The sequence below is a fragment of the Vipera ursinii genome (assembly GCF_947247035.1).
Source record: "Vipera ursinii genome assembly, chromosome: Z".
Taxonomy (NCBI): domain Eukaryota; kingdom Metazoa; phylum Chordata; class Lepidosauria; order Squamata; family Viperidae; genus Vipera; species Vipera ursinii.
In genome coordinates this window covers 91,056,110-91,071,877 of record NC_139517.1, presented here as the reverse complement: position 1 = coordinate 91,071,877, position 15,768 = coordinate 91,056,110, and the positions used below count along the sequence as shown (strand labels likewise).

Below are 15,768 nucleotides of genomic sequence, written 5' to 3'. Positions count from 1 at the left end.
ATAAACACAACTCCTGCAAATCAGTGAACTTCAAAAAGAAAGCTAAGGCTGGACAAATGCTAAGGATTATCAGACATTGATATTGAAAATGTGAAGGTATCTCCTATCCTACAGAATTCCAAAAGAATAATTTAAAAAGTCTAACGTTATGTAGCACTTGGAAGCAGCTGATGCACCTATCCAGGCATCCATCTTAAACTCTAGTCTCACCTTCCTTTCTGAAACATATGACATTCCAATGATCAAAAATCTTCAGAGTCGATAACAGCAAAGCTGGCTCCCAGGAAAAATATTCACCACGAAGGTTGTAATGTATCGGCTGCAAATACAAAGATGACCAATAGATGGCAGTAAAGAGATTGTCCTGGTCTTTGTGAAGCTCAGATATTCTGGCCCTGGATTTAATAAAATACTCCGAAGCCCTTTCCATCCTAGCGTTGCTTAACCAAACAGCGCCTGCGCCAGCAGTCCTGTCTGTCACGTGACAACCGCAGCCAATCCCTAAAAGCTATTGAATATACATCCTCCAATCAGGGAGGAGAGGGAGTTTCCTGGCTAGATTCCTTTTGGGGACGGTTCTGTTGCCCCTTCCGGATTTTTTTCCCGTGGAATCGCGAGGCGCCATGTGGCGAGGGAGCCTCTGTCTGCGGCTGTTGCAGACTCTGAAGTCTCCGGGAAGCGTTGCTGCGACCGGAAGCGCCAAAGGTGCCCACGGATGGGTTGATGCCATGACCCGAGAGGCCGCAGCGGCTTCCGTCTTTCCCTCTTGGATGTCCCGGGTAGGATTGCGAACGTTTAGCACCGTAGGGAAATCTGAGCTGTTGGGTAGAGAAGAAGGCGCCGGAACGGAGTTTCAAAACTTGCAAGAAGCGGATAGAGATGGGCAGGAATCGAGCATCAGTTCAGGTATCGATGGAGCTGGGAGTCGTTCGGTGAAGAAATGTCGCAGCCCAGTCGACCTTGCGTCCCGTTTAGTAGCAAGGCTTTAATAGCCTTACTATACGGCGGACGCAGCTGGCTTGACGATTAGGCAGGCGATGTATTTATTTTCTCCTCACGGCTCTGGAAGATGTAAATCAGTGGAAATATAGCTATTTTGCACAGTAATGGCGGGGTGTTGCAGTCTAAATTCCTGACTTGTAGCTAAACCGACAGATTTAGCTAAATCCTGATGACCAACCCAGAGAATACTTTATGCGTGCAAAGGTGGGCTTGCAGAGGGCAGGGACACTGGGTAATAACAACACAGAGATGGTGCTGCCTATCATTAAGGTGAAACAGGAGCGAGGAATCTACCTGATGTCAATTTCACTCCTGCCAATACTGGATGACAACAAATTATGATTTTACATGCCTTTGTAGTTTTTAGAAAATTGGATGTTCATTCTAGGTGTAACAAAGGAAACTGGGGAGAGAGAGGTCAAGAACTGCTTTTTCTACCTGTTAAGTTCTAGTTCAGGATCTTTCACCTCTTATCTTTGTACATAATTTACATTTTAATCATTTAAGCATTGTCTCTTTCAGACTCTGTTCCTTCAGTATTCAGCATTGATGATATGATATCACTTATGAGACAAGAAAATGCCAAAGATATTTGTGTTATCAATTTGCCTCCAGAAATAAAATACAGCAATTATTTTATAATTTCCAGTGGATCTTCTACAAGACATCTTCATGCCATGGCACAATATTTGGTAAAAATGGTACGGCGTTTTTATTCTTTTAGAAATATGGAAGAATTTTTACAAGCTACAATTGGAGAGAGGTAGATACTGCAACATGAGTGCTGACTACAGGTGAAACTCGAAAAATTAGAATATTGTGCAAAAGTTCATTTATTTCAGTAATGCAACTTAGAAGGGGAAACTAATATATGAGATAGACTCATTACATGCAAAGCAAGATAGTTCAAGCCGTGATTTGTCAGAATTGTGATGATTATGGTGTACACTACAGCTTATGAAAACCCCAAATCCACAATCTCAGAAAATTAGAATATTACATGAAATCAATAAAACAAGGAGTGTACATAGAACAATATCGACCTCTGAAAAGTATAAGCATGCATATGTACTCAGTACTTGGTTTGGGCCCCTTTTGCAGCAATTACTGCCTCAATGTGGCGTGGCATGGAGGCTGTCAGCCTGTGGCACTGCTGAAGTGTTATGGAAGACCAGGATGCTTCAATAGCGGCCTTCAGCTCTTCTGCATTGTTCGGTTTCATATCTCTCATCTTTCTCTTGGCAATGCCCCATAGATTATGGGGTTCAGGTCAGGCGAGTTTGCTGACCAATCAAGCACAGTAATCCCACGGTCATTGAACCAGGTTTTGGTGCTTTTGGCAGTGTGGGAAGATGCCAAGTCCTGCTGGAAAATGAAGTCAGCATCCCCATAAAGCTCGTCTGCGGAAGGAAGCATGAAGTGCTTCAAAATCTCCCCGTAGATGGCTGCGTTGACCCTGGACTTAATGAAGCACAGTGGACCAACACCAGCAGATGACACAGCTCCCCAAATCAACACAGACTGTGGAAACTTCACACTGGACTTCAAGCATCTTGTAGTGTGTGCCTCCATTCTTCCTCCAGACTCTGGGTCCTTGGTTTCCAAATGAGATGCAAAAGTTGCTCTCATCAGAAAAGAGGACTTTGGACCACTGAGCAACAGACCAGGTCTGTTTTTCTTTAGCCTACGTAAGACGCTTCTGACGTTTGTTGTTCAGGAGCGGCTTGACAAGAGGAATATGACATTTGAAGCCCATGTCCAGGATCCGTCCGTGTGTGGTGGCTCTTGATGCACTGACTCCAGCCTCAGTCCACTCCTTGTGAAAGTCTCCCAACACTTTTGAATGGCCTTTTCCTGACAATCCTCTCCAGGCTGCGGTCATCCCTGCTGCTTGTGCACCTTTTTCTTCCACACTTTTCCCTTCCACATAACTTTCTATTAATGTGCTTTGATACAGCACTTTGGGAACATCCAACTTCTTTTGCAATTACCTTTTGAGGCTTTCCCTCCTTATGGAGGGTGTCAATGATGGTTTTCTGCACAACTGTCAGGTCAACAGTCTTACCCATGATTGTGATTTCTACTGAACCAGACTGAGAGACCATTTAAAGGCTCAGGAACCCTTTGCAGGTGTTATGGCTTAATTAGCTGATTAGAGTGGGACACTTTGAGCCTAGAATATTGCACCTTTTCACAATATTCTAATTTTCTGAGATTGTGGATTTGGGGTTTTCATGAGCTGTATGCCATAATCATCACAATTATGACAAATCACAGTTTGAACTATCTTGCTTTGCATGTAATGAGTCTATCTCATATATTAGTTTCCCCTTTTAAGTTGCATTACTGAAATAAATGAACTTTTGCACGATATTTTAATTTTTTGAGTTTCACCTGTATACTGAAGCAGATTGTATTTCTAAGCTGCAATTAAAGAAGGATTAGTTTTGACTGCTTGGGAAATAAAGCCTGTTATGTGAATGTTTATAAATTTTAAGCATAATGCAGATTTTTTTTCAGCAGATATATGTTTCAAATTTTTAATTTTTTACTGCATTCCTACAATAGCAAGGTCTTTTTCATGGAATAAGCCAATATATATACCCTGCCTCATAATTTAAGACAGGTATAGCCCTAGACAGCTGGTAATGCAGCCCCCGCAAGAACTCCCCCAGAGGAAGTTTAATATTTATATACATTAACTATATTATATATCTTATGTGTGGCCCAAGACAATTAATTCCTCTTCAGTCAATGTGGCCCAAGTGAGCCAAAAGTTGAACGTGTGTGAATTAAAATATCTTCCAAATGGTTAATGTATGTTATTGTGTGGTGGTGATTCTTATTTGCTGAATTTTAAAAGATATTTCATATTAATTGGCAACATATTTCACCTGTGTAACTAATATTAAGTTCAGTAATTCTTAAGAAATGTGGAAATGTTAATTGTGGCCAACTCCACATGTTGAAAATAGCAGTGCATGAAGATATTTAACTCAAAACCAAGTTTGAATATTTTGCTAATATTAAATCCAGATTAAATCAAACTTCAAATAGAAACATTGTTATTGGTGTGCCCTTGTGTAGTCATGATTAAAAAGTCTCATTGATTTGGATCAGGGGCTTCGTCTAGGGCTAGAAAATTGTGGCATTCAATCAACCTTTTCATATTGCAAATGAAATGCATCCTTTCAGGGAGGATGTTTAATGCAGTGGTTAAGGCACCACACTTGAATGTAAGTTGTAGTTCCATCTTAGGCCTAAAGCCAACTGTGACAGTAGGCCAGTCACACATTCTCAGTCCTGTGAAGGAGGCAATGACAAACCATTTCCAAAATCTTGCCATAAAGGAATTGCAGGGACTTGTCTAGTCAGTTACTAGGAGTAAGTATTGACTTGAAGGTACTAAAAGACAAAGAAAAGAAAATCCTAGCACATCCTGTTAGGATGTGACACTTGTTAAAGAAGTTGGACTTTACTCAGTAATCCTATGCTCACTGGGATAGAAGGTTTATTGAATTAGTAGGACCTATTTCTACATAATGAGATATAAATGCAGGACCGACTGAACAGTTTAAATGTTCGTAGAAGGCTTGTATTCTGTTAAATAGGATCTCACTGTGGCGATGATTCATTAGAATTCTCAGTCATTAAGCCTGGAGCTGGAGAGTCATTTAGATCCTCAGTATACTCACCTACCAGCATTGACCAATCCCACTCTGCAGGGGTGTCATTGATTGTCCATACATGAATTTGTTAATTCATAAGAGCAAATTCTCTGGCTAGGTTTACTCCAGTTTTAACTATTGTAAACATGGTGAACCCTAATGACCAGTCGTGATGACTTCATCATAGGGCTTTCAGTTGGGATGCTTGAGCCATTGTGTAAAGAGTCAGATGAAGGTCTTGTTGGAGGGAAAAATATCTGTGATCTTGGCTTGGTTTGTTCCTTATTTGTATGTAATCTACTATTCCAGTCTTCCAGTCTTTCTAATCAACCATAGCCCCTTCTTGTAAGGACAATTTTTTAGTATTTAAGTGATAATAAGATTAGTAAGTCCTCTACTTGTTATTTTCTCAAACATTCTTCCATCTACCTGCAGTAAATACTCTCAATTTTACTAACTGCCTGTATTATAGTTGAGAGAACTAAAATTAGTTTTATGAGATAAAATGCTTGGAGTTCCAGCTTTGTTTTATATTTTGTTATCAGTATACAGTGCTTCTGCAGTAAACATAACTTATCACAGTCAAACCACAGCTGATACTGATGCTGTGTGCTTCAGTTAACAAACCTCCCATTCAGTATTTATAAAATAAACCTTAAAACTATCACAGAGCTTGCGTATGTGCAGCCTGCTGTATCACAATCTTGCCAGAAGTCCCAACAGTTTAAATGAACTCTTATTAATTTTTAATATGCACAGAGATATTCACAGGAAATAATAAATAATAATATTTATTTGTACTTGTCTTCCAGTACAAGCAGATGAAGAACGATACTGATCCTCATGTTGTGATAGAAGGAAAAGAGACTGATGACTGGCTATGCATTGATTTTGGTAAATATTGTCATTGCTGGTAAAGTAGAGAGTGCAAGTGATTTTATTCACATTTATTCATTCATTCATGTCTACCCAACTCAACTAAGTGATTCTGGGTGAATACAATGATAAAATAAAAGAATGTAATTATTCCAAATTAATTGTTTAACAATGTTTTTATTGTTGTAATTGTTTTAAAACAATAAAACAATCACAACATTCACAACATAAAAAATACAAACAGCAGCTATGATTAACTAGCTAATAGTAAAGCCAAGCAGCAGATCCTTAATCCATTCGGAGCCTCATGCCCAGGTACACAGCCAAGTTTTCAAAGCTTTGGAGAAAACCAACAGGGTTGGGGCCATTCCAATCTCTAAGTGCATAATATTCCAGAAGGCAGAGGCTACAGCAGGAAAGGCCTTCTTCTGGCTCCCACCAGTTGACACCACTCTTTGGCTGATGGGATCAGAATACCCAATCGGATTGGATGAGTACAAAATCTCTTGGAAAAAGTCAGTGCCGCAGGCTAACTCTGTCCCAAGCCATGTAGGGATTTAAAGGTGACAATCAGCACTTTGTATTGCACCTGGAAATAAAACAGCAGCCAATACAGCTCATAGTAGTGTTATATGTGCCAACACCATTTATTACCTGTGCAGCTGCATTGTCCACCAGTTGAAGTTTCTAAATGTTCTTCAAGAGCAGCCCTGTGTAGAGCACATTACAGTAATCTTAAACAGGAGGTTATGAGGGCATGAATGAGTAGGGCCTCCTGGTCCAGGAATGGGTGCAACCTGAATGTGTGCAAATGCTTTCCTAGTCACAGCTGAGTCGCAGACTCAGATTGCTTACGGAGTCTGACTGGGCTGGTGTCAACCCATCCAGAACTAAAGATGGAAGAACCTTGTCTCTGGAAGGTCCAAACACCCACAACCACTCCATTTTGCTAGGCTTGGCACAGAGCCTATTTCCCCCATCTAGACCAAAAAGGCCTCCAGACACAGCACAACATCATTCAAAGGGCATGGAATAAAGATATAAACCTAGGTGTCATCCACATGTTGATGATATTTCACCCAAACCACCTTGCCCAGTGGCTTCATGCCAATATTAAATAAAAGAGGAGGGATAACTGAGCCCCGAAGCACCCCACAAAATACAGGCTACGCCTTGATCTCCTACTTATCAACACTGACTGGAACTGACCCTGGAGGAAGGAGGAGAACTAGCACAATGCAGTGTCACCCCCAATTCCTGGAGCCAGTCTGATCAATGATCTGTGCCACTGACAGGTCAAGAAGAGCCAAGATAGTTACGCTACCTCCATCCCTCTCCCACCTGAGGTCATCCATGAATGTGATCAATGCCAGCTCAGTCCCAAACCCTGGCCTGAACTCCAATTGATAGAGTTCTTGATAATCTGCTTTATCCAAGGTTCTGTGCAGCAGCCCCATGACCATTCTCTCCATTATCTTCCGTAAGGAGGGAAAATTGGATATTGGGTGAAACTGTCGTGTCACTGCGTTTTTTTAGTTTTGCCAGCAGCTCATTTCTATCTGTACATTTTCCCCTGCTCTCTGCACCTGTGTTACTATCTTATCATGTAACCATAGTCAATCTCACATGTCCAGCCATGTTATGGTTTTAAACTGTTTTGTGCGCATGCCTAGAAAGTTTCCCAGTTACTCTTCTACTTCTTACTTTCTCTTCTGCCTGACGAGAGATGTAGTCAGCTAGATTTTGATTTATTTGCTCATTAAAAGTTTTACAGTAGAATATGCCTCGGATTTCTTTCTTTGATATTCACGACGAGGGGTCGTTGTCTCTGGGGCTCATGAGCGGGTCGTGGGATTACCAATTCCCACGACGGGGAATGGCAGCAGGCGGATAGACAGGGGGCCATATCGTTACCGGGAGCGCCGTCTCCGCTATTTGCAAGCGGTGGGGCGCTCCGACCCTCTGCTTCTTTCCCGAGGTTCCGGGAGCGAGGATGTGCAGCCTCCTGAGCTCCGGCTGGTGTACCTGAATGCCAGGTCCGTGGTCAACAAAGCTCCCCTTATTAGGGATTTAGTTGAGGGTGAGCATGCGGACCTGGCTTGCATCACGGAGACTTGGTTGGGCCCAGAGGGTGGGGTCCCTTTGGTTGATCTTTGCCCACCAGGCTTCCGGGTGCTATACCAGCCTCGAGCTCAGGGTAGGGGTGGGGGAGTGGCGGTGATCGTTAGGGAGACCTTATGTCCGCGGGAGACCACCGTTCCTCAGATAGTCGGGTGTGAGTCTCTCTTTATGAGATTTGGCTCTGGGGCGCAGTTGGGCTTGCTGCTCGTGTACATTTCGCCTAGTCGCGTAGCGGCAGCCCTGCCCGAGCTGCTCGATGTCCTCTCAGGGTTGGTGGTTGAGTTCCCCAAACTTATAGTTTTGGGAGACGTCAACCTACCATCCCTGGGAGGTTCATCTGAGCTTGCTCGGGAGTTCATGGCTTCCATGACAGCCATGGACCTGACGCAGGTAATTTCTGAGCCAACTCATGAGGGAGGCCACACCCTTGACCTGATTTTCTTATCTGGACGGTGGTTGGATGATCTTGGTGGGGGCTTTCCACTTACTATGCCCCTGTCATGGACCGATCATCACCTCCTGCGGCTGGTCTTCCATTTTGCCACCCCTCGCCGTGGAGGTACGGAGCCAACTAGATGGTACCGCCCCAGACGCCTAATGGATCCTGAGAGATTCCAAGCGGCGCTGGGGTCTCCACCTGCCTCCATTGCTCACAGCTCGGCGGATGCCTTAGTGGAAGCCTGGGAAAGGGCAGCCACTGAGGCACTCGACCGGGTTGTACCCTTGCGGCCCCTGACCCGGCGCAGATCCCAGCGAGCTCCATGGTTCTCCGCGGAGCTCCGGGAGATGAAGCGGCGGAAACGGGGCCTAGAGAGCTGCTGGAGGTCCAGCCGATCTGAACCCGACCGATTGCGGTTAAGAACCTACATTAGGTCTTATCTCGCTGCGATGAGGGAGGCGAGGTGTCATTACTTCTCTACCCTCATCGCGTCCGCAGACAATCGCCCGGCCGCCTTGTTTAGGGTGACTCGCTCCCTTCTTAATCAGGAGGTGAGGGAGGATCCCTTGCAGGGTCGTGCCGAGGAGTTTGGTCAACATCTGTCGGATAAAATCGCTCGGATTCGGACCGGTTTGGACACCAGCTGGGCAGAGTCTGACGATCAGGACACGGGCGGTCTTGTCAATGTTATCTGGGAGGAGTTCGATTCTGTGACCCCTGATGAAGTGGACAGGATTATGGGGAAGCTGAGTTCCACCACATGCTTATTGGACCCGTGCCCTTCTTGGCTGGTTTACGCAGCTAGGGAGAGGACACGAGGCTGGCTCCAGGCGGTTATATCTGCTTCTTTGAGTGAGGGTTATTTCCCCACCGTCTTGAAGGAGGCGGTGGTGAGACCTCTCCTCAAGAAGCCTGCCTTGGACCCAGCTGTATTGAACAACTTCCGTCCAGTCTCCAACCTTCGCTTTCTTGCGAAGGTTGTTGAGAGTGTGGTGGCGCATCAGCTCCCTCTGGTCCTGGATGAAGCGGATTATCTGGACCCTTACCAATCGGGTTTCAGGCCCGGGCACAGCACGGAGACGGCATTGGTCGCTCTGGTGAATGATCTCTGGAGGGCTCGGGATAGGGGGTATTCCTCTGTCCTAGTCCTATTAGACCTCTCGGCGGCTTTTGATACCATCGACCATGGTATCCTGCTGCAGCGTCTCAGGGGATTGGGAGTGGGAGGCACGGTTTTTCAGTGGTTCTCCTCCTATCTCCTGGGACGCTCGCAGTCGGTGTTGGCAGGGGGGCAGAGGTCGACCCCTAGGACTCTCGCTTGTGGAGTTCCTCAGGGGTCGGTCCTCTCGCCTCTCCTGTTCAACATCTATATGAAGCCGCTGGGTGAGATCATTCGTGGTTTTGGAGTTGGGTATCATCAATATGCTGATGATACCCAACTTTTTATTTCGACCCCAAACCACCCCAGTGATGCCCTCGCTGTGATGTCCCGTTGCCTGGAGGCGGTTCGGGTCTGGATGGGGAGGAACAGACTTCAACCCAACCCTGACAAGACTGAGTGGCTGTACATTCCGGCTTCCCGAGACACTTGGGATGTTCCACCTCTTTCTATGGGGGGTGAGCTTTTACCCCCTGTGGATAGGGCTCGCAACTTGGGAGTCCTCCTAGATTCACGACTCACTTTGGAGGATCACATAGTGGCCGTGACTAGGGGGGCTTTTGCCCAGGTTCGCCTGGTGCGCCAGTTGCGGCCCTATCTGGATCGGGAGGCCTTGTGTACGGTTACTCATGCGCTCGTGACCTCTCGCCTAGACTACTGTAACGCTCTCTAACATGGGACTTCCCTTGAAGACTACTCGGAGGCTCCAACTGGTACAGAATGCGGCCGCGAGAGTTGTCTTGGGAGTTTCCCGGTACTCCCATGTTACACCTTTGCTCCGTGAGCTGCATTGGTTGCCAGTTGTCTTCCGGGTAAGGTTCAAGGTTTTGGTTATGATCTTTAAGTCCCTACATGGCATGGGTCCGCGATACCTCGAGGACCACCTGCTGCCGGCGTCGACTCCCCTCCGCCCTGTGCGCGCCCACAGAGAGGGCCTCCTCAGGGTGCCTCCTGTCAAGGAATGTCGACTGGTGGCCCCCAGGGGGAGGGCCTTCTCTGTGGGTGCTCCGGCGTTATGGAATCAACTGCCGGTCGAGCTCCGGATGGCATCAGACCTCCGATCCTTCCGTCGCGGGTTGAAGACCCATTTATTTGAACTAGCGGGTCTGGCCTGATGGGGGTACTTGGGTTTTTTATTGGTTTGTTTTAGTATTCTGGTTTTAACTTGGGCATTAATTTAATTATTTTTTAATGTTTGTATTGGTGTTTATATTTATGCCCTGTGAACCGCCCTGAGTCCCTTTGGGAGAAGGGCGGTATAAAAATCTCAATAAATTAAATTAAATTAAATCATGCATCAGATGAGCCACTGTCCAGCTTGTTGGGTTGAGCAGTGGTCAACTACTACCTCTTTAAGAGCTGGTGCGGCCACTCTTTGGAATTAACTACCCCCCAGACCCAAAATGGCTATACTAGCAGCTGAGAACCTTAATCCATTTTGGCAAGTTCCATGGGTTCAAACTTCTCAGGGCAACTGGCAGGACATAGCCCCCATCTCTTCCAAAGATCGTACTTTAATTATGAAAAGGAAATATGCATGACTTTGTCCGCTACATGGATCATATTCCTCGCAGTGACACGTTAGGTGAATTTTGGTATTATTCCCTCCCAAGTCGTTCAAACAGGGCCACTGGGGAATTATTGGCAGACACAATAAGGGCAGAGAAATAGTTATACTTCTTCACTCTTACCACCACAAGGTAGGCCTTAATAGCAGTTCTAGCTTATGTCCCGTCATCTTTTCTTCTTTTTTGCCAAATGTGCTCTAATCGTCAGTCTATTTAAGATCACTTGGTTCCATTATGTACATTGGGGAGCACTGGAATCCTGGGTACAGTGTAGAGGTTACTCTTTGCTGTTCAGTGCAACCACTAATGTTCTCAGTCGGGGGAAAAAAATCAGGTTATATGTGATGGAGTTTACAAACTGAGAATGCTTCACCTCCCAGAGATTTTGTACTTCATTCTTATTTTCCATCATTTATCTCACTTCCAGAGTTTCAGACATAAAACAAGGTTTCAAAGGGCTATGGATTTTCCATGCTTCACATAATGACAAACTATATTTGAGTTTGCATACTAGCATATTACCTATGAACTCAGATTGATTGACCCAAGACATATATGTGGTAATTTCTTGCACTATTGTTTTTGCAATGGTTATAGTAATTTATTAATATAAATGTCTTGCAAATGTGGATTCAGAGGTGTGATTATTGATCAAAAACCTCTTTCTGCTTAATGTAATTTGCAACATAATTGGCACAGGTTTCAATTTTCTTTCAAATGACACTGAATCATTTCTCATCAAGTATTGTAATTAACATAAGAAAATTAATGAAATCCCTTGAAATAATGGATAACATTTTTATATTAAACTTCCCAATCTATTAAGAAAATCTGAAATTATAAAAAAAAATCCAACTTGTGATTTTAATAGTCCTCTTGGAAGTGCTTGCGATTTTAGGTATTTTTAATTGACATTGAATGTCATCAGGAACTCATCATAATTATAATCCATAGATTATACTTCCCCCTAAAATGATTTGGTACTAATTATAGCTCTTCTGGATTTTGTTGGAGTGATTCCAATTGCTATCTCTAATCCAGAACCCATGTATTGATTTACTTAGCAGTTTTTACAAAAATTGAGAAATCAATCTGATAATTTTGTGACTGCTGTTGCTTCTTTATTGCTTATGTGAACAGAACATAATTTGTTGTTAGCTCTCTGGTTTATTGTAGAGTTGTGGACATGGATATGGATTTAAAAGCTTTGCCATCAGTTGAATGCCTGCATGCATTTGCACACAAATGCACAGAGATTAAACCAGGATTCATCTGAAAAGGCAATTGTTTCTTCTAATAGATTTCTGGATAGTTTCTGGGTTCTAATAAAAAAAGATCATGTGAATAACCTGCTCAACTCTTCAATAAAAAACTTGTTTTAATCTTCAAGTGACAACCAAACAAGATTCTCCTTGTTCTTGTATACAAGTCTGTCACATGAGCCTTTATAAATCTGTCACTTAGTTAGTACAGTGGTGCTTAAATTTGTGAATACTTTTGAATTTTCATAAATATGACCTAAAATGTAATTTGTTTTCCACACAAAACATTTTTATGTATTTATTGAGGTAAATTATTCTAAGCTACGTATTTATGACTGCAACTGGGAATTTTTATTTATGTTGTAATAATCATGGATTGAGGCTCTCGTGACGAGACCCAATTTTTTACGCCAGTTGTTACGTGAATAAAACACTTGTAAATCCGAATCCATTCTCCTAAAGGATATTTTGCTGTAAACTGGCAAAAAAGTTACAAATTGCAGTCACATGAAGTGAGACACCTCAGTCAGTCATAAATGTGACCCAGTTACCAAATCCAAAACTTGGCCACATCACTGTGGAGGGGAGAGGTGCCACATTTTACAGTGGCCATAGTTGCTTTACAGGCTGCTGTAAATTCCAGCAGTGGTTAAATGATCACTTATGAGGTGAGGACTACCTTTGTTAAGTGTGTGGCAAAACAGAAGATAGCAAAGGTTGGCTGTGGGCAGCGGGATACTTGACAGAGTTCAGGGTGGAAGAGTTCAAAAGGGCAGAAGTGGAGGGGGGCATGGCAGGGCAGAGAAAGCATGAGATCCTCCTGTAATGATGGTTATGTCCTGGCCTAACAACTGCAATTGGTACTACTAGAACTTTCATTGCTAAGTGATACAGTTGTACAATGTTTTATCTAGCAAGTGCATTGCTTAGTGATGGTAAGTTCCAGTCCCAGTTGTGGTTGTAAATCAAGGACTACTTGTTCTAATATGGTCTGATTTTTAAGATCATGAAACCTAATTTAACATGACTGGCACACATAGAAGCTCCAGGGTTTGCCATTCCTGCTTACTTGGACTGCCACATTATGGAAGGCATTTAACCTGAGGTGGGTCAGAAGAGTCTGATGTACTAATCTCATTCTTCACTTACTGTGCTGCTCCATCTTTTTGCAGGCAACATCGTAGTCCATTTCATGTTGCCAGAGACACGAGAAATCTATGAGTTGGAAAAGTTGTGGACACTCCGCTCTCATGACGATCAGTTGGTACAGATGGTTCCAGAATCTTTACCTCATGACTTTGTGTTTGAGCTAGATTCGAATCAGCAGTGATTCAACCTCACATCGAAGAATCAGAAAGAATTTTGCCCAGTGGCTCGCAGTGGTCTACTTGAGTTACTGAGCCAATTCTTGGGAAGAAGTTGAAATGGAGCACATCAAGCTGCAACTACCAAGTGTCAGCATTAGGCAGTATTGATAAGTACAGGTAACCCTTCACTTAGAACCATTCATTTAGTGATGATTCAGTTACAATGGCACTTTAAAAAGTGACTTACAACTGTTTTTCACAACTGTTGCAGCATCCCCATGGTCACGTGAACAGAATTTGAATGTGTGGCAATTGATTCGGGTTTGACGGTTGCAATGTCCCAGGATCATGTGATCATCTTTTGCCACCTTCTGACAAGCAAAGTTAATGGGGAAGCCAGATTCACGTAAAAACCCTGTTACTAACTTAACTACTGCGGTGATTCCCTTAGCTGTGGCAAGAAAGGTCATAACATGGAGCAAAATTTACTTAACTGTCACTTAGCAACAGAAATTTTGGGCTCAGTTGTGATTCATTAAGTAGACGACTACCTGTGTAGAACTTATCAATGGGAAGTCAGCAATGGCCCATGGGAAAAACACTGGCTCTTGTTGGAAAGGCGAAGCTTTTGACGTGTGGATAATAGATATTTGAAATAATTCCAATCTATATTTAGGTCTTTTGGATAGTGGCTTGTTGTGACATTGACTGCTATGTTATCTATGTCATCAGTCGAATAAAGTTTTTTTTTAAATGTTCTTAAATTATTCTAATAACTTTATTTTGGTGCATTTTTTCCCTAACATCTGCTGTTAGTTACCCCATAAAGTCTGATAGGTACCAATAATAGAAACTTAGTGTACAGAGAATTTACTTTGAACTGGTATCATGTCACAATAGTAATGGGGGACTTTACTGAATCTGAAGTTACCATACTCGGTAACTCTCATTTTTTTTTCTTTCTAAAAAATACCATTCCAATTAACTCTACATTTTACAGGTTGTCCTCCTTGAGCAACAATTTGGACTGGCAACTCCAGAAAATTTGCTAATTGAAACCACAAGTGTAGTTATAACCTAACTTTACCATTCCTTTGTTTCACAGGCCTGCTTAGATCATAAAAGCAAAGATAGGGCATAAAGTTACTTTTTATCACTGGTCATAATTGCGGACACTAAGGCAGGCATTAAGTAAGAAAAATCTATAGTATCTCGCTTCTAGTTGGTTGGATTATAGTTGCAATAATGCCAATCAAATCTTAATTACAACAGATATTGGGCCTTTTCAAATTAGCCTAGTTTTAAATTATTATGTCTAGTATGTTTATGTATTTATAACCAGTTATCTACCTTAACTATGACATTTTTACTATAGATTTCAATTATATTTTTCCCTAGTATTTTATATTTTGTAATTCTATGCCAGTAATTTATCTTATTAATACTATATTTTACTTTGCATTTTTTGAAAAAGTATGCGTTTCATGCTGGTCTATGACAAATATAAACAAACATACTAAATTAAATGGAGCTACCTTGATGTCAATTAATGCTGCAACTTACAAAATGATACAAAATGTTATAACATTCGAAATATTAAAGATCTTTGAAAAATGATCAGAAGATCAGAATCAGAAGTTAGTAACTACAATATAAAGTGTCAGCAATGATGTCTGCTTTTATGGATAAACAATTCCTACAATATGCTAATGAAGGAATGACAGAAGTGGAATAAATTTTATCACAAACAGGAAATAAAGAATGTGGAACTATAAATGACAGGCCAAGAGACTGATTTGGAAAAGGATGCTTTACTGCAGGGGTCCCCAATCCTCAGTCCGTGGCATGGAAGCAATCAGGCTGTGCAAACAAGCAAAGCCCCATCTGTGGGTTGTGGGCACCATGCAAAACCATGCCCCCTTTGGTCCATGGAAAAACCTCTTTCCACAGAACCGGTCCCTGGTGCCCCAAAAGTTGAGGGCCACTGCTTTACAAGATATACAAGAGTTTCTTAAAATCTTGAAGAAATGTGCGTGATTCGATAAAGAAGAATTGAAGAGAAATAAAATCCTATTTTGTCAACATTTGAGTGAATTAAAGATTGTTAGAAGGAGTATCAAATTGGTTTATTTGATCAAGATAAAAATAAGGCACTTTGTTGCAATGATTGCTGACACCAAAATTGAAAAGTTGATATCTGTTTAACCTTATAGGGGATGAAGATATTTAAAAACTTGTTTATACTTCTTATGATGAGGTTTAAAGTCACTCCTTTTTGTATCTTTCTTTTTATTACATTCTTTTATCTTCATTCTAGAAAGGAAAAAATTCTTTCTCTAATTTTATAAGTTTGTATTGGTTTATAC

At 42.4% G+C, this 15,768-nt stretch overlaps 1 protein-coding gene across 1 annotated transcript; it reads left to right on the top strand.

Moving 5' to 3' along the window:
• The first annotated feature begins 497 nt into the window (after nt 1–497).
• On the top strand, nt 498–14,971 carry MALSU1 (mitochondrial assembly of ribosomal large subunit 1). The gene is made up of 4 exons (XM_083376776.1): nt 498–906; nt 1,525–1,703; nt 5,483–5,564; nt 13,268–14,971. Exons 1-4 carry the CDS (start codon nt 624–626, stop codon nt 13,423–13,425), a joined length of 702 nt encoding a protein of 233 aa, XP_083232902.1. The 5' UTR covers nt 498–623; the 3' UTR covers nt 13,426–14,971.
• Nucleotides 14,972–15,768: the final 797 nt, after the last annotated feature.

Coding starts and splice junctions, on each gene's coding strand:
- MALSU1 (XM_083376776.1), top strand. CDS start 624: ATGTGGCGAGGGAGCCTCTGTCTGCGGCTGTTGCAGACTCTGAAGTCT. Junction 907..1,524: donor GGAATCGAGCATCAGTTCAG/GTATCGATGGAG, acceptor TGTCTCTTTCAG/ACTCTGTTCCTTCAGTATTC. Junction 5,565..13,267: donor CTGGCTATGCATTGATTTTG/GTAAATATTGTC, acceptor ATCTTTTTGCAG/GCAACATCGTAGTCCATTTC.